This window comes from Carcharhinus amblyrhynchos, chromosome 9 (assembly GCF_965287045.1).
Source record: "Carcharhinus amblyrhynchos chromosome 9, sCarAmb.v2.hapA, whole genome shotgun sequence".
In the NCBI taxonomy this organism is placed as follows: Eukaryota; Metazoa; Chordata; class Chondrichthyes; order Carcharhiniformes; family Carcharhinidae; genus Carcharhinus; species Carcharhinus amblyrhynchos.
Window position 1 is genome coordinate 5,069,962 of NC_137332.1, and position 20,354 is coordinate 5,090,315.

The 20,354-nt window shown below is 45.2% G+C and overlaps 1 protein-coding gene across 1 annotated transcript in view; it reads right to left on the reverse strand.

The window, feature by feature from the left end:
* Positions 1 to 20,354, reverse strand: part of LOC145348284 (vitellogenin-like) — a 75,221-nt gene that overhangs the window by 3,685 nt on the left and 51,182 nt on the right. Inside the window, exons 24-34 of the mRNA XM_080196486.1 lie at positions 15,723 to 15,776; positions 14,852 to 14,944; positions 12,588 to 12,800; positions 9,310 to 9,452; positions 9,093 to 9,222; positions 8,857 to 8,986; positions 5,714 to 5,906; positions 3,449 to 3,540; positions 1,862 to 1,956; positions 1,624 to 1,774; positions 701 to 862 (exon numbers count right to left, since the gene is read on the reverse strand). Of these exons, the coding sequence (XP_080052612.1) occupies positions 701 to 862; positions 1,624 to 1,774; positions 1,862 to 1,956; positions 3,449 to 3,540; positions 5,714 to 5,906; positions 8,857 to 8,986; positions 9,093 to 9,222; positions 9,310 to 9,452; positions 12,588 to 12,800; positions 14,852 to 14,944; positions 15,723 to 15,776 (1,456 nt within the window). The remainder of the gene's footprint in view (positions 1 to 700; positions 863 to 1,623; positions 1,775 to 1,861; positions 1,957 to 3,448; positions 3,541 to 5,713; positions 5,907 to 8,856; positions 8,987 to 9,092; positions 9,223 to 9,309; positions 9,453 to 12,587; positions 12,801 to 14,851; positions 14,945 to 15,722; positions 15,777 to 20,354) is intronic.

A 20,354-nucleotide genomic window follows, 5' to 3' on the forward strand; every position in this document is an offset into this window, starting at 1 on the left:
TGCTAGTCACATCAGACCTCAGGCACACCGCAAAACGGGTGTGATGAGGTTGTAAAATTCCACTTAACATCTCTTGTTCCTGTCACTTAACTGTGTGCAGTTTTGGTCGCCGCACTTGCAGAAGGATATTTTGGCCTTGGAGGGAGTGCAGAGGAGGTTCACTAGGCTGATACCGGAGATGAAGGGGTTAGACTATGAAGAGAGACTAAATAGACTGGGTCTGTACTCGTTGGAGTTTAGAAGGATGAGGGGGGATCTTATAGGGACGTATAAGATAATGAAAGGGGTGGATAGGGTAGAGGTAGAGAGATTCTTCCAGCTTAGAAAGGACAGTAGGACTAGAGGGCACAGCCTCAAGATAAGTTTAGATCAGAGTTGAGGAGGAACTTCTTCACTCAAAGGGTGGTGAATCTCTGGAATTCTCTGCCCGTTGAAGTGGTGGAGGCTGCCTCGCTAAATGTATTTAAGTCACGGGTAGATCGGTTTCTGATAGACAGGGGAATTAAGGGTTATGGGGAGAAAGCGGGAAAGTGGAACTGATCCACTTCAGATCAGCCATGATCTTGTTGAATGGCGGGGCAGGCTCGAGGGGCTAGATGGCCTACTCCTGCTCCTATTTCTTATGTTCTTATGTCACGATAAATTTGCTTTTACTGTTTTTCTCTTGCTTAAAGTACATACATTACGCCGACAGACTTACTGGCTGGAACGCAGTGGAAATCGACAACACGTGAGAGTGTTTCAATAGGTGAACATCCTTCCAGGCACTGTTGAACTGGTTCAACTGAGTAACATCTGGAATCCAGTCCTTCAAAGTTGACAGGTCTTCCGAGTTCCACAAAATTTCGTCTCACCTTGCAATCTGAAATTCAGCAAAGTACCGTTTGTTATTGGAGGAGAAAGTGAAGGAAAGGTAAAAGGTAACAGCTGGTCTTTAAAGAACCCCTTTAACACACTAAAGCATCCTTCACATGAGCAGTCAAATCAAAATGTAACACACCCGAGCCATTTAAAAAGATATTAGGGCAAATGACTAAAATCTCAGCTAAAGATGTAACATTTGAGGAATGCCTTAAAAGACAAGGGCACAGGGAGAAGTCTCACAACACCAGGTTAAAGTCCAACAGTTTTATTTTGGAATCACGAGCTTTCAGAGTGCTGCTCCTTCATCAGGTGGATGGAGCTGACGAAGGAGCAGTGCTCTGAAAGCTCTTGATACCAAGTAAACCTGTGGCACTTTAACCTGGTGTTGTGAGACTTCTCCCTGTGCCCATCCCAGCCCAACACCGGCATCTCCACCTCATCAAAGCGGAGAATGAGGGAAAGGGTTTTAAGGAGGGAATTCTGGAATTTAGGGCCCAGGCGGGCTGGACACATGGCTGCCGAGATAATCGAAACTGGAGGTATGTCTGTGTAACTCTGTATCCAACACTCTGGACCGCGCCTCCAGCTGTTGTGGAGGAGGCCCCTTCCATAGCTGGTGAAAAACAGCAATTTTAAGACTCCAAAATCCTTCACTGAAGGGGACAGAGTCTGTTAGCAACTGACAACTAGCAGCGCCACAACAGAGGGTTATAACTGAAAGAGGTTAGGATGATTTAGAATGAGTGGCAATCCCCTTACCATCTGTACAGGATTGTCCGGGAAATGTCCACGATTCAAAAAGATCTTCAACATCTCTGGCCTCCTCTTGATTGGGCTTCATCATTTTGTGCTCACCGTTATTTAGTCCACAAATACCACACGTCTTACTCATCATCTGATTGAGTACAATCTACACACAAAGGGTTAAAAAAATAACCTGCCAACAACAGTCCAAGTTAATATTTGAAGCAATAATTTGTTAATAAACCTGAGGTACCTGCACTCTGTCTCCATCAAAGAACAGTTGGTCGATATTGATTGAGGGTGCTTCTAAAATAATTTCAGTCACATTCTGTTGAATAGTTACAAGATCTAGGAGACAATGGACATCCATTTGTTCAACTAGACATTTTGAACTTCTGACAATTGCTACAGTCCACTTGTTGCCACTAAATTAATGTTGTAAAAAGAAAATAACTTTTAAGTCCTCTGCTGGCAACTTGGATAGTGTGTGGACCGAACTGCACACTGAGTTATGTGTGGAGGGAAAAAGCTCACAGACTGAAGCTGTGTCAATAAATTTGTCCAACGAGGGGCATACACACAGTGGGTTGTGCGTGGGCTGTTCTTGGATGTTTCGAGAGTAGCCTAGTGCTTCATGTCATTTGTGTACGCTTAAACTGGACCAGCTGACGGGCAACACGACAGCTCAGTGACTATCACTGTTTGCTGTGGAGATACATGGATTTGGGCCGGTGTCTGCGGGAGTTTGCACATTCTCCCCGTGCTTGCGTGGGTTTTCTCCAGATGCTCCGGTTTCCTCCCACACCCCAAAGATGTGCTCTTAGGCTGATTGGTGTAACAAATTGTCCCTAAATTAGTCTCCCCTCAATCTGGTTTCCAATGTGGAGTGCCATAAGTGTAGACAAGGGTCATGGGTGGAAGAGGGAACTCACAATGTCAAAATGGCGGCATGGGCTCGTTGGGCCGAAGGCCCTGTTTCCCGTGCTGTGTTGCTCTTTGTTCTTTGTAAAACATGGCAGCATATTCAGACTAAGATTATTTCCATATCAATAACTCCATCATGCTATAGCAAGAGTACAACAAAGGTTAAACAGGCTGATTCCTGGGATGGCAGGTCTGTCATTTGAGGAGAGACTAAGTCATTTAGGATTATATTTACTGGAGTTTAGAAGAGTGAGGGGAAGATCTCCTAGAAACTTATATAATTCTAACAGGGTAGATTCAGAAAGAATGTCCCCGATGAGGTGAGGAGACATTTCTTCACCCAGAGAATGGTGAATGTGTAGAATTCACTACCACAAAATATAGTTGAGGCCAAAACATTGTGTGATTTCAACAAGAAGGAATCAGATATAGATCTTGGGGTGAAAGGGATGAAGGGATATGGAGGAGGGGAGGGGGATTGAGATACTGAATTTGATGATCAGCCATGATCATAATGATGGGGAAGGAGCTCAAAGGGCCAAATGGCCTCCTCCTGTTTCTGTTTCTGAACAAAAGGAATACATTCAAGTGTGATGTCTTTTTTGAATGACCCAGAGGCTCGGGGAGTCTAAGTTCCTGGTTACTTTATCCATGGCAACTTGCCAATCAACCTGCGTTATTTTCTCCTTTAGTATAAATTGTTCTGATTGTTTGAAATTTAGTATTCTTGTGTTTGTCCTGATGAGTGCAAGATGAAAAGCTTCAGCAACACGTTTCCCTCTTCAGTCTGTTATTTAAATTGATGCCAATGTTTTACTAAGCGATACTTCTAAGATATGTCCTCGTCATGGGCCAACGCTGCATCATTCCCTTTAGGAAGTGTATGATTTAATCCATTTGCAAAAGAGTTACTCACTTTGAATAATCTTTCCTTGATTACTTAATTTGGCTTCAACGTCATTCACCAAGAATTTTATTCCATCTGGTATGGGATATGCTTCAATTACGCTGTTAAAGATGACACAGAAATTCTATTAGATATTACCAACACATTTAGCAAGGATAGAGCGATAGAGAAATGAATGTTGGTTTTGTTATTTGATGAGTAAACTAAAGGCCTGGATGAACAATGGCTGGCACATCAAATTGCACGCTGGAAATTGGAGAAATCCCTTTTGAAAATCGAAAGCTGGTATCAGAGAAAGTTAGCACGAAGCAGATGGATTGTTGTAGCATTCAAAGTGATTCACTAAAGCCCTTTACAGAGAGAATCCTGATTTCTTACCTGATCTGGGTCTATACGTGACTCCAATCACCCAGAACAATGTGGCTGAGCCTTTAACTGGCCGCTGTGATGGCTGAGGAAGCCACCCAGTTGTTTTACTTCCACCAGTCAGGTGAAAGGTTAAAGGTGATCTAGCTGGTACCTGCTGTTCATTGGTCCATACCCCAACAAGGGATTCAAAAACAAAGGGCCATTCAGCCCACCCAGGTTAATCCATGTATGATCATATGCACAGATCATGTATGTAAACCCTTTAGGTATACGTCCTTAGCCCATTGAAGCTATTCTGCCATTCAGTGATATCACAGTTAGACCATAGACATAGGAGCAAAATTAGGCCCATTGAGTCTGCTGCACCATTAATCATGGCTGATACGATTCTCATCCCCATTCTCCTGCCTTCTCCCCGTGGCCTTTGATCCCGTTAATGATCAAGAATCTACCTATCTCTGTCTTAAAGACACTCAATGACCTGGTCTCCACAGCCCTCTGTGGCAAAGAGTTCCACAGATTCACCACCCTCTGGCTGAAGAAATTCCTCCTCATTTCAGTTTTAAAGGAATGTCCCTTCACTCTGAGGTTATGCCCTCAAGTTCTAGTCTCTCCCACTAGTGAAAACTTCCTCTGCACATCCAAGTTATCCAGGGCTCTCAGTATTCTGTCAATTTCAATGAGATCCCCTCTCATTTCTTCTAAACTCCACTGAGTACAGACCCAGACTCCTCAACTACTCCTCATCTCACAAACCCTTCATTCCAGGGATCATTCTTGTGAATGTCCTCTGGACTCCCTCCAAGACCAGCACATCCTTCCTTAGGTATGGGGCTTCCATCATTTACCAGTCTTTTTACATATTCCTTCATACCCTTGGTTAATAAAAATCTATTGACCTCAGATTTAAAATTAACAATTGATCAATTGCTCTTAGCTGAAGAGAATTCTAATCTTCAATCTTTCTTTATTTCATTCATGAACTATCTGCTGTAGTTCCTCAACTAGTAGGAGTTGTTTCTTTATCTACCTTATTGCTTTCTCTTAATAATTTGAATACTTCTATAAAATTACCCCTCTGGGAATATAACTCTACGGTTTGTTTAATCCCTCCTTGTAATGTAATCCTTGGAATCCTGGAATAATTCTAGCAAAATCTACGCCACACACATTCCAAGGTCAATATATCGCACTTAAGATGTTGTGCCCAGAACGGCTCCAAGTATTCCAGGTATGATCTAATCAAAGACTTTGTATTCAATTCCTTTAGATTTAAAGACCAGCGTCTCAGTGCTTTTTTACTATTTTCCATTTTAATGATCTGCATACAGTCTTAAGAACCAGAACAGAGTCATGAGTAATCCATGGACGATCAAAATTACAAACAATACCTGAGTCTAGAGGTCCCATGTCCGTTTAAGAACATAAGCTCATAAGACATAGGAGCAGAATTAGGCCACTCGGCCCATCGAGTTTGCTCTGCCTTCAATCATGGCTGTTTCGCATCCCATTCTCCTGCCTTTTCCTCATAACCCCTGATCCCCTTATCAATCAAGAACCTATCTATCTCTGTCTTAAAGACACTCAATGACCTGACCTCCACAGCCTTCTGCGGCAAAGAGTTCCGCAGATTCACCACTCTCTGGCTGAAGAAATTCCTCCTCATCTCAGTTTTAAAGGACCGTCCCTTTAGCCTGAGGCTGTGCCCTCTGGTTCTGGTTTTTATATGAGTGGAAACATCTTCTCCACGTCCACCCTATTTCATTGCAGCAAGGATCTTATTTAATTTTACACATTAATCTTTTATGTGGACCTTGTCAAAAGCCTTCTGAAATTATTTATACAGTAAGGACATTGCCATTTAACTCCTGTCGAAGGAGTTGGTGGATTGCGATCACTACTTACACACTGGGCGCTGATAGTAGCAGCTTGATTGCTTTCTTTCTGTGCTGATTCTTGGCACGGCGCATCAACAGAACAAACTTCGGAGCAGGTGAACAGTCCTTGGTTAGAACGTAGTGGCAATCGTTAAGTATTTTATATGTTAGTTCATTACTATCGAATGTAACAACTCGCTCTTTCTCAGCAATACATTCCCCTGTAGAAAAAAAATTCACACAAATGTTGGTCTCTATCAGCTGGTTGGTCTCTATCTTCTGATTAACAATTCCATGAACCTCTTCCTCAATGAACTCACAAAATCCCCAATCGCTGTCAATATTTGGAATTGTTACCAGGTTTGGGATTAATTTTTGTGGGGCATTGCTGGGAAGGCCAGCATTTGTTGCCCATTACTAATGGTCTTTGTCATGGTGGTGATGTACACTGCACTTGATTCCTAAACAACAGCAGTCGGTGAAGTGTAGGCAACCTCAGGCTGCTGTTAAGGAAGCAATTCCAGAGTGCCGATCCAACGATAGTGAAGCAACGGAATATATTTCCCAATCTGAAGAAGAGTCACACAGACATGAAATAACGATAATTTGTCAGTGCGCCAGGCTCTGACCGAAAGCCGATGCGTATCTCTCCAGACGCACCGTCAAGCTTTAAGACCATATCTTGAGCAACTCTGACAAAAAAAACTGTGAGGGCATTGGTTTATGCCATCAGTCTGGCTGGGTGGCACCTGATAGAGTTGGCAAGGCTTTCTTCATGGAGACACTGAAATCGGGTGCTATCTTTAAACGTCCCCCCTTCCCCCAGCAACCAGTCACAGCACAATTATCATGAATTCTCCCCCACCCAATCTCCACCTGCCAGAGCCAACTGCAGCAGTATCGCTGGCATTTCCCACTCTCAACCAGGTCACGCCTCCCCCCACCACCCCCCACACATCCATTTCCCTCATCTCTGCCATATTTCCCCCTTCAAAGTTCTCAGCGCTCCCCCCCACCCCCCCACCTCTGCCAATTTCGGCTACCATTTCTGCGGCTGTGCCTGCAGGAACGATGCCAGGAGGCACAGAGGCTGGCTAACTGAAGGAGTTTTATTAATGAGGGTGTTTGGAACCGGCTGCTTCTTTACCCTGCCCTGTTACCCACAACTGGCGCTGAGTGCCGCCACTTCTGGTGACATCAGACATATATTATCACAGGGTGCTCAGTGTAACTTCAGTGCTGCTTTGCCAAAATCAATGTAAATATATAACACTTCCCAAAGGCCCCACCCTGGCACTAACACCTGGCACAGGTTGGCATTGCCGACCTGGCACTGGCAGTGGCAGTGTGACACTGCCCGGACATGTTCCTCTCCCCTCGGGGGGCTATACTTACCTTGGTGCCCCCTGGCGAACTCCTTTTACATCTCCATAAAGCTGTTGTGAACATCACTGACAATGATGCCAAGGTGGCAAGGTTGGAATATTCAGTGACGGGACAATGGGAATGTTGTTGGTCTTTTAAGGAGATGGTGATTCATTAAAATGTATTTAAATGAGGTTCCCACCCCATTAGTCGTGGGTGAGGGACGTTGGAAATCAGGAAACGGGATGTTGCCAGGGAGAATCTACTTTCCCGACTCTCCTGTACTTTCTGGGCCATGTTGCTGTCTGTGCTGACGGCAAACACGGACTCAAAATTGTCCCGGTGAACTCTGTTTCTTTCTTGGTGCCAGACCTGCTGAGATTCTCCAGCATTTTCTGGTTGTATTAATTTGCATGTACCTGCTGCCATTACCCTTCCAGGTGGTAAAGATCGCGGGTTTGGAAGGTGCTGTTGAAGGGTCCTTGATGCAGTGCATCTTGTAGGTGGTACTCACTGCTGCTACTGTGCACGAACAACAGAGGGAGATAATGTTTAAGGTGGTGGATAGAGTCCCCACTGTTATTTTAAAGACCTCAATCAGGTCACCCCTCAGCCTTTTATTTTCGAGCCTGTTCAATTTTTCCTGGTAGTTTTAATCTCTCACTTATGGTATGATGGTTGTTATTTTTTTTTGCAGCATTGTTTCTATATCATTTATGTAATCCATAAAATCCAAAAAAATCCCTCCAGAGCAGATGTAGGCCATTCAGCCCATTGGGTCTGCACTGACCTCTGAATCAGTACTCTAGTCAAGCCCACTTCCAGTAACCCTGTTCCCTGATCATGGCCAATCCATCTAACCTGCACATATTTGGACACTAAGGGGCAATTTAGCTTGGCCAATCTCCCTGATCTGCATATATTTGGACACCAAGGGGCAATTTAGCATAGTCAATCCCCCTAACCTGCACATCTTTGGACACTAAGGGACATTTTAGCATGGCCAATCCATCTAACCTGCTCATCTTTGCACTGTGGGAGGAAACCGGAGCACCCAGAGGAAACCCACACAGACACGGGGAGAATGTGCAGACTCCACCCAAGGCCGGAATCGAACCTGAGTCCCTGGAGCTGTGAAGCAGCAGTGCTAACCAATATACCACCATGTTACCTACTAGAACTGTGTACAATGCTCCAAGTGAGGTGTAACCCAGGTTATCTGTCTAAACTATCTTCTCCATTGCTTCTATCTCCGTTTTGTAAGATGAAGGTAAAATCTGGACTAAATGTGGTTTACGCAGGGTTCTGTACAATTTGTATTTTTCAGTTTAATCAAGTGTCTTGAAATGTTTATAGCTGCTAAATAATTGTTGTTAGAACATAAGAACATAAGAATGAGAACATTAGAATGAGAAAATCTAGTCTTATGTTTCTTCAAGCTGCCTGTCACAATTTCATACCTGGGAGAAATATGAAGTATTCTAAAGAGGAAAGGAACTCCTTTAATTCAATAACCATTCTCCCCCAGGGAAGAACACAAGCTTAATTCCAACACAGATCAGAGATGGAGCTACAGCATAGTACTCAAGACCTGTGCTCCAGAAGGGAGAATGCCCTTCACCTGGGCTGTTGGTACCACTGAGTTTAAGCTTTGAAGTATCAATTCACCAAGTGCCTTTTCCGTGTTTAACGTATCACAGCATGAGCTGATTTCAGGCTTGCAATGTGTTCCTACATGTTGAACGAGCTATCAGGTGAAATCACACGCAGATCATTTCTCCGAGGACAAGTAGAAACAATAATTACGTTGGTTTGTTGTCAGGAGCAGTCGGGTGATTTCGGTGATGCCTTTGAATCCTCGTGTTCGTACAATTGGAGCCATTGTTTGGATGTGCACTGGCATAGGGAGCTCGAAGCCTTGGTAATAGATTGTAAACTGGCATCGAAACAAGATTAACAGTTATGCAGGTAAAGAAATCACAGCTCTCCAATCAAGACAATGTGAACTGGAAACCTGTGCAGTGAAATAGAGATAACCATACCCTGGGTAGTTTAATAATTGTATCAATAGTCCACGGTGATGTGAGGGCTATCAGTTGTGTGATCTGGTGAGAAGGATTAACTTCAAATTTACTGGAAAACCCTAATAAGTAAGCAGCTCCAGCCTCAACCCTGGTTAAAAAGAGCATTGTGTTAGTGTTGTAGGTGGTGTACATGGAAAAGTGCAGAGTAAGACAATTGTATAACACAAATGCTTACATCCTTCCACCAGCTATCATCATATGAGGGATTTCCGACCACCAAATCTTAATTTTCAAGGCTGGATGATTTGCGAGATATCCCATCGATGCTTTATAAGACATCTTATACGTCTGACAGTTTTCACCCCATCTGTACATCATCTAGAACATTTAAAAAAGACAGTTTGTCATAGTCAATGGCACATAAGACTGTAAGAATGTAAGACATAGGAGCAGAATTAGGCCACTCAGCCCATCATGTCTGCTCCACTATTCAATCATGGTTGATATTTTGCTCATCCCCATTTTCCTGCCTTTTCCCCATGACTCCTGATCCCCTTATTAATCAAGAACCTATCTATCTCTGTCTTAAAGACACTCAATGATCTGGCCTCCACAGCCTTCTGCGGCAAAGAGTTCCACAGATTCACCACTCTCTGGCTGAAGAAATTCCTCCTCATCTCTGTTTTAAAGGATCATCCCTTTAGCCTGAGGTTGTGCCCCCTGGTTGTAGTTTTTCCTACTAGTGAAAACATCCTCTCCATGTCCGCTCTATCCAGGGCCTCGCAGTATCCTGTAAGTTGCAATAAGATCCCCCCTCATCCTTCTAAACTCCAATGAGTACAGACCCAGAGTCCTTAACCATTCCTCCTATGACAAGCTCTTCATTCCAGGGATCATTCTTGTGAACCTCCTCTGGACCCTTTCCAAGGCCGGCACATCCTTCCTTAGATACAGGGCCCAAAACTGCCCACAATACTCCAAATGGGGTCTGACCACGTGTTTCTATAAATAACTCAGTGCCTTTGATTTACAACGGGGGCACCCACCCATCAAAGAATGGGTGCCTCAGCCAGTCCAGTTGAAAGCACAAGCACCTATCTAAACGCCTGAAGGAGTGATCCAGACAGGTTTCAGCCCTGCGCCAATAACTTCTCGATTACCTTTGACTTGGAGCATGGTGAGCCAGATGACATTATTCCTGCTGGGGCTCACCTGTACACTCCAAAAGCCCTCCCAGGTGTGGAGGTGGGAAAGCACCCATTGCCCCTGGAACTTGCCCAATTTCTGTTCCAGTTTCTGGCTTCTTGGCCAAGCTTGTATCAGAACAGCAGCCTGCAACTGTGGAGTGCTGACAGTGCACACTGACGTACTTGATGGATTTGTGTGGAGTTCTGGCCAAGATAAGTAAGAGGGAACTGATTTCACTAGTGTAATAAACAGAGGACAACTCGATGAGGAATCATAAGAACGTAAGAAATAGGAGCAGGAGTAGGCCATTTAGCCCCTCGAGCCTGCCCCTCCATTCAATAAGATCATGGCTGATCTGAAGTGGATCAGTTCCACTTTCCCGCTTTCTCCCCGTAACCCTTAATTCCCCTGTCTGGAACCGACAGAAAGGCTTTATTGCCAAGGTCAGAACAGAAAGGCATTATTGCCAAAGCAATGATTAGCCCTATATAGGGTTGGACAGAATAACTAGGCGACTTTACATTATTCTTCCTTGTCTTTGACAGAGGATCCTCTCCTGGTCCAGGATACGCACCCTTGCACTCAATTGCCTCAGATTCCCACCACAAGTCCAGCCCGATCATGTGGCCCTCAGAGAATGTCTCCTTAAAGGGGCTATGCTACCACAACTGATAACTAGAAGACATGGAGAGGATTCTGAGGAACAAGATTTATGAGCATTTAATGAAGTTTAGAATGATCAGAAATAGTCAGCACGGCTTTGTCAAGGGCAGGTCGCGCCTTACGAGCCTAGTTGAGTTCTTTGAAAATGTGACTGAACACATTGACGAAGGAAGAGTGGTGGATGTGGTTCACATGGACTTCAGCAAGGCATTTGATAAGGTCCCACATGCAAGACTTCTTGAGAAGGTGAGAGGGCATGGGATCCAAGGGGCTTTGGCCTTGTGGATCCAGAACTGGCTTGCCTGCAGTGGTTGTGGATGGGTCTTTTTCTGCATGGAGGTCGGTCACCAGTGGAGTGCCCCAGGGATCTGTTCTAGGACCCTTGCTGTTTGTCATTTTCATATATGACCTGGATGAGGAAGTGGAGGGATGGGTTAGTAAGTTCGCCGACGATACGAAGGTTGGTGGTGTTGTGGATGGTCTGGAGGGATGTCAGAAGTTGCAGCGTGACATAGATAGGATGCAAGACTGGGCGGAGAAGTGGCAGATGGACTTTAACATGGATAAATGTGTAGTGGTCCATTTTGGCAGGACCAATAGAATGAAGGAATACAACATCAAGGGTAGGCGTCTTAGCAGTGTCGAGGAGCAGAAGGATCTTGGGGTCTGGGTCCATAGGATGCTCAAATCGGCTTTGCAGGTGGAGGATGTGGTCAAGAAGGCGCATGGTGTACTGGTCTTTATTAATCGAGGGATTGAGTTTAGGAGTTAGGAGGTGATGCTGCAACTTTATAAGACCCTTGTCAGACCCCACTTGGAGTACTGTGCGCAATTCTGGTCACCTCACTACAGGAAGGGTGTGGAAGCTATTGAGAGGGTGCAGAGGAGATTTACAAGGATGTTGCCTGGATTGGGAGGCATGCCTTATGAAGATAGGTTGAGGGAGCTAGGTCTCTTCTCCCTGGAGAGACGAAGGTTGAGAGGCGACCTGATAGAGGTTTATAAAATGTTGAAAGGTGTAGATAGGGTGGATTCTTGGAGGCTATTTCCCAGGGCTGAAATGGTCGCTACGAGAGGACACAGGTTTAAGGTGCTGGGAAGCAAGTACAGAGGAGATGTTAGGGGTAAGTTTTTCACTCAGAGGGTGGTGAGTGAGTGGAATCGGCTGCTGTCGGTGGTGGTGGAGGCGAACTCGCTGGGGTCTTTTAAAAGACTTCTGGATGAGTATATGGGATTTAATGGGATTGGGAGTTACAGATAATTCTATGGCTTGGTAGGTATGGATACGATCGGCGCAACTTGTGGGCCGAAGGGCCTGTTTGTGCTGTAGTGTTCTATGTTCTATGAACTTGAGACACATGCATCCATATGAGCCATGGTAAACTGGTACACAACCCACTGGCCTACACAAAAGATTGGAGAGGGGACAAAATGGAGGAAACTTCTTTTGGACAGTTTTTGTGATCTGGAATGTGCTACCTGAAGTAGCTGCGGTAGAAAGCTCAAAGGTTTCATTCCAAAGGGAAATTGGATTGATACTTGAAAGGAAAAATCGGCGGGGGTATGGAGAAGGATGTAGAGAAGTCGGTATAGGCAAGATGGACCAAATGGCCACATTCTGGGCTTAATCACTTACTTCGTTTATAATCATCCATACATTACCAATGCTTTGTGTGCTTTCGGAATGGCAGCGTCCACACACATTTTCCACGTGCTGTCTTCCTTCAGATCGACAATACGCAGGTGCATTTTAGGTCTGCCCCCTGAGCTTTGCACAGATCCAGTGAGCTGATACCCTTGCAGTCTTCCGTCAGTCCTCCTAGCGTGAGCGAGGATGATGAGTGACGGAGCACCAATGTCCCTGCTCAGTTCACGCTAGAAATGCAAAGAAATATCGACAAAAAAATGAATAAGCAGGCACCAAAACAAAGTGTGGGCAGAGGCCATTTTGCCCCTTAAACTTACACCATCGTTTCATTACTTCATGGCTGATCTGCCACTCTTCCATTCCGCTTGCCTTGCTCCTGTTCTGATACCTTTAATAACCCTGGCCAACAAAAATCTGCTAATTTCAGATTTAAAATTACCAATTGGCCTCCACATCCGACAGCCATTTGGAGCCAGGCGGAGATGCAGAATTCCAAATCTGCCCTTCCCTGATTGTTGAGGAGGTGATTCCTGACACCAGGCCAGAACAGCCTGGCTCGGATTGTAAGGTTGGGGTGGTATGATGGCACAGTGGTTAGAACTGCTGCCTCACAGAGTTCGATTCCCAGCTTGGATCAGTGTCTGTGTGAAGTCTGCATGTTCTCCCCGTGCCTGCATGGGTTTCCTCCAGGTGCTCCAGTTTCCTCCCACAATCTGAAAGATGTGCTGGTTAGGTGCATTGACCCAAACAGGCACCGCCTTGTCCTGACTAGGGGAATTTCACAGTAACTTCATTGCAGTGCTAATGTGTAAATAAAGTGTTAATTAATAAATAAACTTTAACTTTAAGGCGATGTCTGCTTATTCTGGAATCCACCAGTCACAACCAATCATATCTCACTCTCTAGCATAAGAACACAAGAACTCGGAGCAGGAGTCGGCTATCTGGCCTCTCGAGCCTGCTCCGCCATTCAATAAGATCCTGGCTGATCTTTTCATGGACTCAGCTCCACTTACCCACCCACCATAACCCTTAATTCCTTTACTATTCAAAAATTTATCTATCCTTGCTTTAAAAACATTCAATGAGGTAGCCTCAACTACTTCACTGGGCAGGGAATTCCACAGATTCACAACCCTTTGTGTGAAGAAGTTCCTCCTCAACTCAGTCCTAAACCTGCTTCTCCTTATTTTGAGGCCATGCCCCCTAGTTCTAGTTTCACCTCCCAGTGGAAATGACCTCCCTGCTTCTAGAACATAGAACACTACAGCACAGTACCTATCCCCTTCATAATCTTATATATTTCTATAAGATCTCCTCTCATTCTCCTCTACTCTATTTAATTTAGTTATTTTCTATATTTAATTCTCTGAATAGTTGAATTAGATCATCCGTCAATCTGTTAACACAAGAGAATACAGGCCTACCCTCTGCAAACTTTCCTTGTCATTTAAGTCTTTAAACATCATAGAATCATAGGACCCTACAGTGCAGAAAGAGGCCCTTCGGCCCATCGAGTCTGCACCAAACACCAATGCTTTCCGACAAATTTACACAGCACCCATCCCAAGGGCAAACAGTTAAAACTATAGACGTGGACAGCCACTGAAACATATCTGATTAGGGTAGGTGATAACTATACAATAGCACTCTGTAACATGGACACTGGCAAATTGTGAACCATGAACAGTCTTCAATGCATCAAATCCTTTCACTGAGTCAGGGTGACTGGTGCTTACCAGTGAAGCTTGTTTCCTCACTGCCCCTGACCTGCCTGAGGTCAGTGTTTTCTGCTCAGTGAGATTCAGCAGCATGTTTCCTGCAGGAAATGGCATCTGTGGAATGGAGAACTCTTTACCCATCATGCACAGTGGCAGAGAAAGCCCCTTATCTGTGGGACTGAGTGCCTGGAGTGCCAGCTTCCCAGCAAAGTGATTATCCAGTCACTGGGCAAAGAGTTTTCAATTCCACTGAATATGCTTACATTACATTAGAGGCTAATTTGAAGGTAAACAGCCCTGACAGGGGGGCCGATGTTATCAGTAATTTACAGGTTTCACTACTTAAACTTTGGAAGTGCAGAGTCTGAACACAGCAATCCAGATGGTGATCTAACTAGAGTTTGAAGTAACTGTAGATAACTTCCACCCCTTTGTATTCTCACCTGCCAGAGATAAAGGCTGTCGAGTGAGTGACTAACCTGAACATAGAACATAGAACACTACAGCACAAACAGGCCCATCGGCCCACAAGTTGCGCCGATCATATCCATACCTACCTCCTCAGAAGATTGTCTGCTGCTCGAGCTACTCTGTCTGAGTCTAATTCTGGATCTTGGCTTGTTTCTGGACAATCGCCAACTTCTGGTCTGCTGGATTTACAAGGTGAAAAATGTCAGATTTATGCTTTGAGCAGCAAACCACAGAGCAGAGAACAGCACCATCACATCTTTGAAAGAAAGATATATTAATTATCTCATATTCCTCCATCTGGTCGATGGGTTGATAATAACTATAAACATCCTGGGGGTTACCATTGATCGGAAAATGAACTGGACCAGCCAGATAAATAGACAAGTGGCTACCAGAGCAAGTCAGATGCTACGGTGAGTAACTCACCTCGACTTCCCAAAGCCTGTGCACCATCTACAAGGCACATGTCAGGAGTGTGATGGAATACTCTCCATCTTTCTGGAAGGGTGCAACTCCCAACAACACCAAAGAAGTTCAACTCTATAAAGCAGCCAATTGATTGGGACCCCAACCACCCACCATCTTAAACAGTTACTCTCTTTATCACCAGTGCACAGTGGCAGCAATGTGTACACCATCCACAAAATACACTGCAGCAGCTCACCGAGGTGTCCCAGTCAACACCTTCCACACCTCTGAATTCTCCCACCCAGAGGAAGAAGCGCGGCACGCACAGAAACACGGAAGGGTGAATATTGTCCTGGATACAAGGGTCCGGATTCCTGGAGTCTTTTTTGAAATAGAGGCCATGGATTCTTGTGTATTATCCTGAGAGGGCAAATGGGTCTCGAATTTAACATTCGAGGGGCAAATAATGAGGGTGTCCGCTTGGATTTTGCATTTGGAATGGGGACGCACAAGGAAGAAATGAATTTGAAATATCACAGCAGATCTTACCTCGCTGCTCCTGACTGATCTGAACTCAATATCCATGAACTGTTGGTTTATTCCCTGGAAGGATATAATTTTTCAAAAATCAGTCATTTTCTGCAGAATCCACCCACTGATGCTCATAGTGAGGCCTTTCTTAGAGGCCAAAGCTGAGATTTCACCATCCTGGTCTCACTGATGTATCTTCCTGCTCTCTGCACTATTAGCTAATTAAGGGACAGAAATTCAATGTTAATTGTCCAACCCTGAATAAACCTGGGTCAAGAAGCTTGTAACAAGGGCAAAGATTCATTTACAAATCACAGCCAACAACTCTTCACCAAATGATACTTTACAAAGAGAACGAAGAACAGTACAGCACAGGAACAGGCCCTTCGGCCCTCCAAGCCTGCGCCAATCACGATGCCTGCCTTAGTGGTAGGGGATGGGGATATGGCGGAGGTCTTGAATAACTTTTTTGTTTCGGTCTTCACGGAGGAGGACGTGAATAATTTGCCGGATGTTAGAGATGGAAAGGTGGTAGGACTGGAGGGTCTTAATGACATTACTGTAACTAGGGAGGTGGTGCTCGACAGACTAGAGGGCCTGATTGTGGACAAGTCCCCAGGACCGGATGGAATGCATCCGAGGGTCCTGAAAGAAATGGCGGAGGTGATAGTGGATGCCTTGGTTATTTTCCAGATGTCGCTGGATTCCGGGGAAGTGCCGGAAGATTGGAAAACGGCTAATGTTACGCCGTTGTTTAAGAAGGGTGCCAGGCAAAAGGCAGGGAATTATAGACCGGTTAGTTTAACGTCTGTTGTAGGTAAAATGTTAGAATCCGTCATCAAGGAGGAAATAGCGAGGCGTCTTGAAGGGAATTGCTTGATAGAGCAGACGCAGCACGGTTTCATTAAAGGGAAGTCGTGTCTGACAAATTTACTGGAGTTCTATGAGGATGTGTCTAGGGCGGTGGATAGAGGAGAGCCGGTGGATGTGGTCTTTCTGGATTTTCAGAAGGCGTTTGACAAGGTACCTCACAAGAGGTTATTGCAGGAGGTCAGGGGGCATGGAGTTGGGGGTAAGGTGTTAGCGTGGATAGAGGACTGGTTGTCAAATAGGAGGCAGAGAGTGGGGGTCAATGGGTGCTATTCGGATTGGCGGATGGTGACGAGTGGAGTGCCCCAGGGGTCAGTGCTGGGGCCTCAGCTATTTACCATTTATATAGATGATCTGGAGGAGGGAGCCGAGTGTAGGGTGTCGAAATTTGCTGATGACACCAAGATTGGTGGAAAGGCAAATTGTGCGGAGGGTGGGGAGAGTATTCAGAAGGATCAAGATAGGCTGGGCGAATGGGCCAGGAAATGGCAAATGGAATTTAATGTTGGCAAGTGCGAGGTGGTCCACTTTGGTAGGAATAATGGTAGGAAGGATTATTACTTACGTGGAGAAAAACTGCAGCAGGCGACGGTGCAGAGGGACCTCGGGGTCCTTGTGCATGAGTCGCAAAAACACAGCTTGCAGGTGCAGCAGGTGGTCAGGAAGGCGAATGGGATGCTGGCCTTCATAGCGAGGGGGATTGAATATAAAAGTAGGGAGGTCTTGCTGCGGCTGTATAGGGCATTGGTGAGGCCGCAGCTGGAGTACTGTGTGCAGTTTTGGGTGCCGTACTTACGCAAGGATATTTTGGCCTTGGAGGGAGTGCAGAGGAGGTTTACTAGGCTGATACCGGAGTTGAGGGGGTTGAGCTATGAGGAGAGGCTGAATAGATTAGGCTTGTACTTGTTAGAGTTTAGAAGAATGAGGGGAGATCTCATTGAGACGTATAAGATGATGAATGGGATGGATAGGATAGAGGTGGAGAGACTCTTCCCGCTCAGAAAGGATAATAGGACTAGGGGGCACAGCCTCAAGATAAAGGGGGGGCGGTTTAGAACGGAGTTGAGGAGGAACTTCTTCACTCAAAGGGTGGTGAATCTCTGGAATTCTCTGCCCGTTGAAGTGGTGGAGGCTACCTCGCTAAATATTTTTAAGACACGGGTTGATGGGTTTTTGATAAGGGAGGGGATTAAGGGTTATGGGGAGAGGGCGGGAATGTGGAACTGAGCCACGACAGATCAGCCATGATCTTATTGAATGGCGGGGCAGGCTCGAAGGGCTAGTTGGCCTACTCCTGCTCCTATTTCTTATGTTCTTATGTTCTTAAAACCGTACACACTTCCTCAGTCCATATCCTTCCATTTCCATCCTGTTCATGTATTTGTCTAGTTGCCCCTTAAAAGCCACTATTGTACTTGCCCCCACCATCTCCCCAGGCAGCGCATTCACCACACTCTATGTAAAAAACTCCTTGGTACTTCACTTTTCTACCCTAGGAAAGAGCATCTGACTATCCACTCTGTCCGTGCCGCCCGCAATCTTGTAAACCTCTATCAGGTCACCCCTCAATTTCCATTGTTCCAGTGAGAACAAACTGAATTTAAGAACATAAGAACATAAGAAATAGGAGCAGGAGTCGGCCATCTAGCCCTTCGAACCTGCCCCGCCATTCAATAAGATCATGGCTGATCTGAAGTGGATCAGTTCCACTTTCCCGCTTTCTCCCCATAACCCTTAATTCCCTTGTCTATCAGAAACCTATCTACCCGTGACTTAAATATATTTAGCGAGGCAGCCTCCACCACTTCAACGGGCAGAGAATTCCAGAGATTCACCACCCTTTGAGTGAAGAAGTTCCTCCTCAACTCTGATCTAAACTGCCCCCCCTCCTTATCTTGAGGCTGTGCCCTCTAGTCCTGCTGTCCTTTCTGAGCGGGAAGAATCTCTCTACCTCTACCCTATCCATCCCTTTCATTATCTTATATGTCTCTATAAGATCCCCCCTCATCCTTCTAAACTCCAATGAGTACAGACCCAGTCTATTTAGTTTCTCTTCATAGTCCAACCCCCTCAACTCTGGTATCAGCCTAGTGAACCTCGTCTGCACTCCCTCCAAGGCCAAAATATCCTTGCGCAAGTGCAGCGACCAAAACTGCACACAGTACTCTAGCTGCGGCTTCACCAGTGCCCTGTACAGTTGCAGCAAGACCTCCCTACTTTTATATTCTATCCCCCTCGCTATGAAGGCCAGCATCCCATTCGCCTTCCTGACCACCTGCTGCACCTGCAGACTGGGTTTTTGCGACTCATGCACAAGGACCCCCAGGTCCCTCTGCACGGTAGCATGCTGAGGGACCTGGGGGTCCTTGTTGAATACAGGGAGAGGTTGAATTTATCCAACCTCTCCTTGTAGCTAATATCCTCCTGACCAGGCAACATTTTGGTAAACCTCTCCTGTACCCTCTCCATAGCATCCACATTTTTCTGGTAGTGTGGCAACCAGAATTATACACAATATTCTAAATAAGGCTTAACAAAGTTTCTGTACAGCTGCAGCATGAGCTGTCAATTTTTATACTTAATGCCCTGACCTATGAAGGCAAGCATGCCGGATGCCCTCTTGACTAACTTATCCACCTGTGCTGCCACTTTCAGTGATTGGTAGACATGTACACCCAGATTTCTCTGCGTGTCAAGGGTTCTGCCATTTACTGTATAATTCCTACAAGCATTGGACTTTCCAAAATACGTCATCTCACACTTGTCCGGATTAAACTCCATCTGCCATTTCTCCACCCAGATCTCCAAACACCTATTTCTTGCTGTATCCTCTGACAATCCTCTTCACTATCCGCATCTCCAACAATTTTTGTGTCGTCCGCAAATTTACTAATCAGATCAGTTACATTTTCCTCCAAATCATTTATATATAGTATGAACAACAAAGGTCTCAGAGCTGATCACTGTGGAACATACTAGTCACATATTCCATTCAGAAAATCTCCCTTCCACTGCTGCCCTCTGTCTTCTATGGCCAAGCCTGTTCTGTACTCATCTTGCCAGCTCTCCTCTGATATCTTGTGATTTCACCTTTCATACCAGCCTACCATAAGGGACCTTGTCAAATGCTTTACTGAAGTTCATGTATACAACATCCACTGCCTTTCCCTCATCTGTTATGTTCGTCACTTCCGACACTATAGCTAAGAAAGCCCACCAATGCCTCTACTTTCTCAGAAGACTAAGAAAATTTGGCACGTCAGCTACAACTCTCAACAACTTCTACAGCTGCACCATAGAAAGTATTCCTTCTGGTTATATCACAGTTTGGTATGGCCTCAGCCTTGCTCAAGACTGCAAGAAACTGTAAAAGGTCATGAATGTAGCCCAATCCATCACGCAAAGCAGCCTCCCATCCATTGACTCTGTCTAGACTTCCTGCTGCCTCAGCAAAACAGCCAGTATAATTAAGGAACCCACGCATTCTCTCTCCCACGTTCTTCTGTCAGGAAAAGGTTATAAAAGTCTGAGGTCACGTACCAACCGACTCAAGAACAGCTTCTTCCCTGCTGCTGTCAGACTTTTGAATGGATGGACCTTGCATTAAGTTGATCTTTCTCTACACCCGAGCTATAACACTACATTCTACACTGTCTCATTTCCTTCTCTATGAACAGTATACTCTGTCTGTATAGCATGCAAGAAACAATACCTTTTATTTTTATGCTAAAACATGTAACAAAAATAAATCAAATCAAATCAAATCCCCAAAACAATCGA